This window comes from Sus scrofa, chromosome 13 (genome assembly GCF_054392235.1).
Source record: "Sus scrofa isolate SSC_HxYL_T2T_F1_AM1 chromosome 13, Sscrofa_HxYL_maternal_Yorkshire_Landrace_v2.0, whole genome shotgun sequence".
NCBI classification, from domain to species: Eukaryota; Metazoa; Chordata; class Mammalia; order Artiodactyla; family Suidae; genus Sus; species Sus scrofa.
Genome location: NC_139395.1, coordinates 176,188,390 through 176,197,576, shown reverse-complemented (window position 1 = coordinate 176,197,576; position 9,187 = coordinate 176,188,390). Strand labels below are relative to the sequence as shown.

Sequence of the window (9,187 nt, the reverse complement as noted above, 5' to 3'; positions counted from 1 at the left end):
CACTTGGATAATTTGTTTTCATTTCCTCTGAGTATATATGTATATATACAGAAGGGGAATTGCAGGAGCACATGGTGGTTCTGTTTTTAGTTATGTGAGGAAAGTCGATATTGGCACCCATCATGAGTAAAACAATTTACATTCCCGCCAAGACTTTGCTACACATTCTGCGTTTTCCACATTATAGGCAATATTTCTTTTCCCTTGTCTTTCTGATGACAAGCATTCTGACATGTGTAAGGTGATACATCATGGTTTTGATCTGCATTTGTCTAATGATTAATGGTGTTGAACATCGTTTCATTTGTCCCTTGGCTTTTTGGATGTCTTTTGTAAAAACATATTTTTAGTTGCTCTCTCCCTTTTTTTTTTTTAATCTGAATGTGCTTTTCTCATTGAGTTGTATGTTTTCATATATTTTCTGTAATTAACTTTAAATTTTTAAATGACATGTTTTGAATACTTCTCTTTAAGTATCTCCTTTACATTTAACAGACGGATTTTGTGGAAGTGGTCACTAAGGATCACTGGAAGGACTCCCAAAGAAGGCATTAAGTAACATTGGCAGGACACAGCAAATAAGGTAAGCCATCTCATGTCACTGAGATAGAGGTAGGACTACAATCAGTATTGCCTAATCCCCATAGCACTGTACAACTGTTATAGGAAATAAAAGTTACCGTTAACCATAAAGTGCTAGTATACAACAAGAAAAATATGAGCACATATGGCAAAAGGCAATGCAGATTAGACTTAAGCCATCATAGATTGTGTTGTGTATATAAGACATGCTGGAGAGTCTAGAGTGTGGCAGTTAGTATGACCAGAGACATTCAGTTACATTTATTAAGTAGCATTATGTATACACCAAGCTTTAGATAAAGGAAGAAAAGGTATAGCTATCTGGGCAAAATTCAATAGGAATAATGGCATGAGAGAGTCAATGTTTCTGGAAATGGGTATGACACTGGGAAAGCGATAAAGAGGTGACCATTAATGCATATTTTATTCCTGAGTTCTCTGAGTTGACTTTCCTCAAAACTTAACAGTACTCTCATTAATCCTTAATAACTTCAAACAATTCTTAAAATGCAAATTAAACATATCTATTGCATGATGATTTTAAAATATTTACCCCAGTGGGAAGAGTATATGAAAAACTTTTGCTCAATCCAAAAGTTTATATATACACAAAAAGCGATTTTAAATTCATTTTAAGGATGTCTAACATAAACATTTAAAGTGCAATTGTGTGGGCACAGTGAAGCGAGCATCATTATGTCGATGTATACACTATATTTGCATAAATTCATAAACACAAACCTTTGCAACTATGGGCACCGCTCCTATAATCATCAAAATCATCTTGTGAATTTTTACAGAGTTGAGGTCATAGGAATGGACATGCTGTGCTAACAAGTGTCCCCTAGAGGTTCATGTGCTACTATCATAAGACAGTAGGAGAAGCTTGAAGAAGCTCACTCTTTACTGTAAGAAGAAAATTTTAAGAGGAAAGCTATATATATTTAAATTGGAATCCTTTTTTTTCCATTATAGATGGTTTACAATGTTCTTCATTTTAGATTATACACTAAAGTGAGCCAGTTGTACACAGTTCCTTGGGCTGTACAGTAGGACCCTATTGCCCATGCATTCCAAACGTAACAGTTTTCATCCACCAACCCCAGACTTCCTCTCTGTCTTATATATAGATAGTTCCTATCTCAACAGACAATGAATGTAGACATGACTGGGGATAACCAGCCCTTGAAAACAGGTTTATCCTCACTGGATTTACAGATCTCCCAGCGATGAAGACCCTTTCGTTTCTGATGTTCCAGACCATCTGTCCTATCATCATTGTGGGAAAACTTGGTCGAGTGGCATTGATATACAGAGAGCATCATCCTCACACACCAATGCACCCAATGTTTCAGAGTAACTTTACCCTGATGGATTCTTGTTGTTCCTGTGCCATGACCCCCAAGACAATAGAGAACTTCTTTTCTAAAGACAGGATAATTTCCCTCTTTGAATGCATGGCACAATGGTACTTTCTCTGCCGATCTGAAACTGCAGACTGCTTTCTCCTGGCAGCAATGGTCTATGATCTTTATGTAGCCATCTGCAACCCACTGCAGTCCCACACCAGGATATCAAAGAAACTCTCCATTCAGATGACCACAGGGCCTACATACCTGGAAACATGCTCTCCCTCCACAATTCATTTTGGTTTTCTGTTTAGGATAACTTTCTGTAGGTCACATCAAATCTACCACTTTCTTTTTGTGGTGTTCTTCCATTATACAGACTCTCCTGTGTTGACCCTTATACCAATGAATTGATGATATTACCCTCTGCAGGGTTGTTTTAGGTCTTCACTATATCCACTGTAGTAATGTCTTATTTTTTCATCCTTTTCATAATTTTCACATTGAATCCCAAGAAGGCCAGAGGCAAAACCTTATCTATTTGTGCATCCCACCTTCTCTCTATCTCACTATTCTATGGATCTCTTCTCTTCATGTACCTTTGGCCAAATTCAATTAATGAAGAAGATAAAGATATACCCCTTGATATTTGTTTATACTCTAATTATTCCCTTATTAAATACTTTCATTTACAGTCTGGGAAATATGGAAGTAATAAATGTCATGAAAATATTATGAAGAAGATGTCATACTATTCTTAAGAAAACATCTTGCAAGGACAACTTATTTTCCTTTGATTAAGCTTCATTTCCAAAGTCAAGTAATGTCGAGAAAATAGAAAAGAGCCACTTTATAGAAAATATTAAACTGCAAAAACACGACAATCTATGAGTCAGACTAGGAGTTCAGAGCAAGAGTTCAGAGCTAATATGTGTACCAACGTTTAATCTACTAGATTTCAAAAGGAGGGAACTAAGTAATTACTCCTGAGGTCACAAACTGTGTCAAGGTATACTCAATCACAACAGTAATTATATGTTTCAGAGTACAGCGAGTTGGAGTTTTCAACAAATTGAAAGATGCTATGAATATTATTCACTATATAGAGGATTACCTCCATTTAATAGAGTTGGCCATATTCTGGAATCTCAAGGCATAATATTACAAATATTTGGTACCTATACCTTTATATTGGTTGTAAAATTTCATGTAGTTTGACTAGTTTGTCCATGATACATACAGTGTCATTCATGAACAGGTTTATTTTCAAAAGGAGGGTGACATTATTATTTGCTTTGCTTGTTATTAGGAATACCTTTAATCTGGACTGATTCCAATGTAAGTAGTGATACATGCATAGCATTAACAAAAAGCTGGAGGTGCTGTTGGAGCATAAATGAGGTAGAAAATAGCAAAAATTTAAATATCTAAACAAAATTACTTATTGATCATCCCATGTGCGCATGTGAAAAAAAAAATTAATGCACTTAAGAGAACCTGTTGTCTGCTAGTTATAAGCTAGACATTTCAAACTTGCAACCTATCAAGTAGTTAGACATGACTTTTCGAGATTTCCCTTAGCAAAAATCTCATACTTTGAAGTGTTTTGGAGTTTGCCCAAGCCCAACCAGGTCATTGGTCTCAGCTCGAATTTGATTCAACGTTGCATTTTCACTCACATGCACAGGAGTTCAGAAAGTGGAGATCTTCGTAGTCTGGGACATTTAGTACTTAAGTAGCATTAGAAGTAGCTGTGCCTTTAAATGTGGGGAAAATTTTACATATGGAGACCAACATGAATGGGTATGACCAGAGGTAATATTCATGGAAATGAGTGTGGCACTGTGAACGGGGATGAGGGAGATGAACCATTGAACAGAGTCAGAATGCTGACAACAGTATGGGTGAGAGCTAGCGGTGAATATGAGAAAGTAAGATGGAAGAGGATCAGATCACTGAAAATTTAAATGCTACCCTAAGGTATCTGAAGCTATGTTAGAAGCATAAAACATTGATGTCTTCCTGGACCATAGTAGTATGGTTGTTCACTTTTGGAACCTGATCTTGCAATTGACTGTGAAGTGTTGTAAAGGGACCTGAAGCAAGGAGACTAACTTCAATCATTCATACGTTAGATGAAGAGAACCGAAACTGAAGAATACTCTAAAAGGAGAGACTACTCTACAGAGTAAATTCGACCTGTTAGAGAATATAATGAAGGCCTATCTGCTTCCTGTATCAAACATGTCATAACTGATTTCATATCAACACTACCTTACAAGAAGCCCGACATATTTGGCCATTTCATAAACATTCCTTTGTTGAATACTTTTTCTTTTTCTTCTTCATTTATAATGGGGCCCTGGTTTGGGTCCTTAAATCTACTGGTTTGTTGTGTTAAATAAATATGCTTTTGAAAGGAAAATGAAACCATTACTCCTAAAATAAATCTCACCTGGATATAAAGCATACCTGCTTTTTTTATGGCTCTGAATTTGGTTGAACATTCTTTTATTGAGAATTTTGCCAGTTATTTCTAACACAGATTGAATAAAAAGTTTTCTTATGATATGTGTCTGGTTTGGGTATCAGAATACTGTTGGCCTCATTGAATTAATGGAAATATGGGTCTTCCCCTTTTTAATTCAAGAGTCATTAAATGATTGGTGTTCATTCCTCTTAAATATTTGTAGAATTCAACAGCAAAGCCCCTTAGGCCTGGGCATTTATATTTTGGTAGTTTTCTAAAATACAAATTCAATCTCTTGTTATGAGAATATTATGATTTCCTAGTTCATTCTCAATCAGTTTTGGTGATTTGTGTTTTTCAAGAAATGTGTGCCAATTTTACCATAGTTGACAACTCTGTTGGCATAGATTTACTCATAACATTTCTTATAAACCATTTCTTTTCTATAAGCATGACATAGTAAATGACCTCTCATTTCTGAATTTAGTAATTTGAGTTCTTTCTTTCATTGATTAGCTAACTAAGGGTTTCTCAATTTTGGGAATCTCTTCAAAGAACCAACTTGTATACATTAACATTCCCTACTGCTTTTCCAGTCTCTGTTCTATTAACTTATTCTCTAATATTTATTATTTCTTCCTCATTTTTGCTTTGGTCTTAGTTGTCTCTTATGTTCCTTTAATGGGAAGAGTACCTTATTTTTTCAGATATTTTACACTCTGCACAACATAGATGATTACATTCTAAATTTCCTTCTAAACAAACTTTGCTTTAGTTCCAGTCAATAAATTTAGGTTTATCTTGTCTTTAGTTCTACTATCTCAGAACTTTTTCTACATTTCCTAGGATTTTTTCTGTGAACTGCTGCTTATTTGGGAGTACAAACTGTAACTGCCATATATGTGCAAGCTTCTCAAAATTTGAATAGTTTTTATTGTAAATGGATATTGGAATTTTTGAAATGCTATGATTTGCTATGATTGCTTGAAAAGATCAAATGAGACTTCTTTATCCTACATTTGTGAAGGATACTTTTGCCTCTCTGTGGTCAATGCAAATAGCATAAATAGAAAATAGAGTTTCTGTTGGGTATCTCCATCATACGTACACCTCAAGAACATCCAATTATTGTCATTATCCTAGTTTTTCTATTTAAAATGTTCTAAGAAACATCTAGAATAATGAATGCCTTCTGAAATTTTAAAATCATTGCAGAATAAGTGAAAACAAGGCAACATCATAGATAGTCAAAACATACAAGGAGATATAAGAAATTAAATATGTATATAGGAATAAACTCAAACCACTTAAAAGTACAGAATATAATGAAGATGTAATTTCAAATAGGAATGTAATGATGTTTGGAAAGCTATCCTTTTCATGAGAAAATTAGATCTCGATTCTCATCTTATCCCAAATATATGTAATGTGACCTAAAAAGGTAATAAAAAACACCAAATACGAACAGTAGACTAAGTACTCTTCAGAGAGATTTATTATCAAAGTACCTAATCTGGATATTATAAACATAATTAATTGATGTATATGATCCTCCTATCACCCATTTGACCTCAGCCCATTTTCCAACTTCCTAACCTGTGTCACAACTTTCATCCAGTGAACAAAAAATTTTAAAAAAGAGTAATATATACATACTACTATATATAAAATAGATAGCTAATGAGGTCCTACTGTTAACACAGGGAATATTCAGTAGTAATATACATGGGAAAAGAATCTGGAAAAGAATGGATATGTGTATCACTGAATCACTTTCCTATACATCTGAAACAAATACAACATTGTAAATCAAATATACTACAATGCAAAATAAATACTTGCATACATATTTACATAAATAAAAAGTACCTGATATACAGAACCAAGAACAAATCACAGTTTGAGGTCCTACCATATGTCCCAGATGGGAATGAAAAGATACCTGATCACCCCTGCCTACTAGGAATTTATCATTTATTAGGGGGAAAATTGACATATAGAGAATCATATCAATAATCTTGCAGAACCTCCTCTTCACCCTACAAAAGGTCATTTCTCTATGTTAAAAGAGGAAATAGGTAGAAATATGAAGATGATTTTGATCACTGCTGTTGATCACTGCATTCATAGCTGGATTTCCCTGTGCCAGTAACCAGAATGTCAACAATGTTCAAACAGGTAGTTCATTACTTGAAACATACATATTTTTCCCCATTTAGAATAGGTCTTGGACATCAGATAAATACCAGATTGCAGCAAGTGATGGAAAGATTAAAAAATACTCAACTTTGGAGTTCCCATCGTGGCGCAGTAGTTAACGAATCCAACTAGGAACCATGAGGTTGTGGGTTCGGTCCCTGCCCTTGCTCAGTGGGTTAATGATCCGGCGTTGCCCTGAGCTGTGGTGTAGGTTGCAGACACAGCTTAGATACTGTGTAGCTGTGTCTCTGGCGTAGACTGGCAGCTACAGCTCCAATTCGACCCCTAGCCTGGGAACCTCCATATGCCGCGGGAGTGGCCCAAAGAAATAGCAAAAAGACAAAAATAAATAAATAAATAAATAAATACTCAACTTAGATGTTCAAAAACAAACAAAATCTATGTTTACTCCACAACTCTGATGGGCTTGAGACCCGTTTCCTGTTTTGGAATCCCACAAAAATTTGCATTCTTCGCCATTTGACTACTCTATATCTGTGTATTAGATCTTTTCAACTGTGTCAGACATTAAGAAATATTTAGAAATAACTTCAGAGGGAGGAGGAGCGAGTGGGGTGGATTGGGAGCTTGAGGTTAATGGATGCAAAGCACTGTTTTTGGAATGGATCCTGCTGTGTAGAACTGAGAAGTATATCTAATCACTTATGAGAGAGCATGATAATGGGAGAAAAAAGAATGTATACATGTATGTGTAACTGGGTCACTATCTGTACAGTACAGAAAAAATTCTATTGGGGAACTAGCAATAAAAAAAGAAAGTGCAAAGAAGAAAAATAAATGAATAAATAAATTCTAACAAGTTTTGAAAATGCTGTAACACAGCACTAAGCTAAGATCTGAATAATATAGCATACACCATCACATTTCTTTATCTGATCACAAGGTTATTATTATTTAATTAATAATATTTTACTAGGAAGAAAAAATTATAGCATGAGTACATAAATTAAAATGTTAATTCCACTTCATTATTAAGTCATTCTTAATGTCTATTCCCATATTTTATAATATATATAATATTTTGGCATAGTGGTATATTTAGCTATTACTGGGTAAAAATATACATCTTTAAAACATGCTCCCAGTGATTTTCCTTGTGAATATTTACTAGAAGTGGTCTGTAACTCTCATTTAGTGAAGACACCAGAAGATGGAATATAGTTGAAATATCTAAGTAGATAGGAAAATCCGGGAGAAACTCTAGAGTGAAAGAAGAGGGTGGTCAAGCACAGAACCTAGGGGAACACAAGGATTTTAAGGCAAAGAGAGAAACACAATGCAGCAGAAAAGTCTGAGATGGAATGGTTCAGAAAGACAGAAGCAGTGACTGTTACCCCAGAACCAGAGGTGAAGATTTTCAATCACACAAAACCCTCCAGCTGGAGGTTTTAAGATGATTAGATGAACTTGGGTGTTGGATTTTATCATTACTTATGATCTTATTGAGAGAAGGTCCAGTGAGTTGGCAGGAAAGGAATCAAATAGCACAATTTACAAGCAGTTTGCCCAATCCCTCTATATTACCTCCAAGTTTTACTTACATCATATATGAGTAAACTTCACCTAACCTAATTTACTACCCACTTTTTAATTCGGTCTCACTATTTCAAGCTTCCAGGATTTTATCAGAAGCTTGCATTCTGTTCCTTCTTTTCCTCATGTGCTTCACATATTATAATCCTCCTAATCATGAAAGGTTCACCTGAAATGATACTTTCAAGGAGAAAATTTTCTTTTTTCCTCCACATCTTTATTGCCTTCCTTTGCCATATTTTCACACAGTATATGTATACCTTTTTTTTACATCAGAGCCTGAATTGCCTGTGAGCTAGCAATACAAGTGACTTTCTCCATACTAGATCAAGAGCTTCATGTCAGGAAACATTTCTAAAACCTAAGAACTCCATATCCTGTCCACATTCTACACATTGTCTCTCTCAACACCCTGTATATTGTAAACACTTGATTAAGGTTCCACAGAATGGAAATATTTTGAAAATCAATGCAGCCTGTAGAAAGAATCGAGCTCAGTTTGTTTTCAGAAGCCCAAAAGATGTATAACATGATTGCTGACTTAAGCGTATTAAGCTAAGACTTCTACAATCAAGACATACACAGTTCACATTTGATAAACTGGTAAAAGCATTATAAAAGCATGTAATTATCATGGAGATCAGGAAAATCAATTTCATTTAAAGGACCTAGGAAGGTCCTCAGGAAGATCTGATGGGAGATCAAAGATAAGCAGGACTCACTGAAAGACACAGAGATGAAGAAACATGAACAAATTGATGAATCAGGTCCTCAAAGGAGCAGGGAAGGGATCCATATGGACATGTGCCCTGAGGGGAGAGGCAGAAAGCAACAAGGAGAGGTAAGATACAGACTGTGCAGCATCTGGAATGACAAAATAAGGAAAAACAGTTTGTTTGAAAACAAATCTTGGATCATGTCAAATACTTGAGCAAGAGAGTATAATCTTTTTTCATTCATTGGACAAGTGTTTGTTGAGCACTACAAAGTGCTTCATATTATTCAAGTGCTGGAAATACAGGAATGAATATAT

General features: G+C 35.1%; 1 protein-coding gene across 1 annotated transcript; it reads left to right on the top strand.

Moving 5' to 3' along the window:
* The first annotated feature begins 1,811 nt into the window (after window positions 1-1,811).
* Window positions 1,812-2,345, top strand: LOC100737366 (olfactory receptor 5K17-like). The gene has a single exon (XM_084989983.1). The coding sequence runs from the start codon at window positions 1,812-1,814 to the stop codon at window positions 2,343-2,345; it is 534 nt and encodes a 177-aa protein (XP_084846109.1).
* The last annotated feature ends 6,842 nt before the right edge of the window (window positions 2,346-9,187 follow it).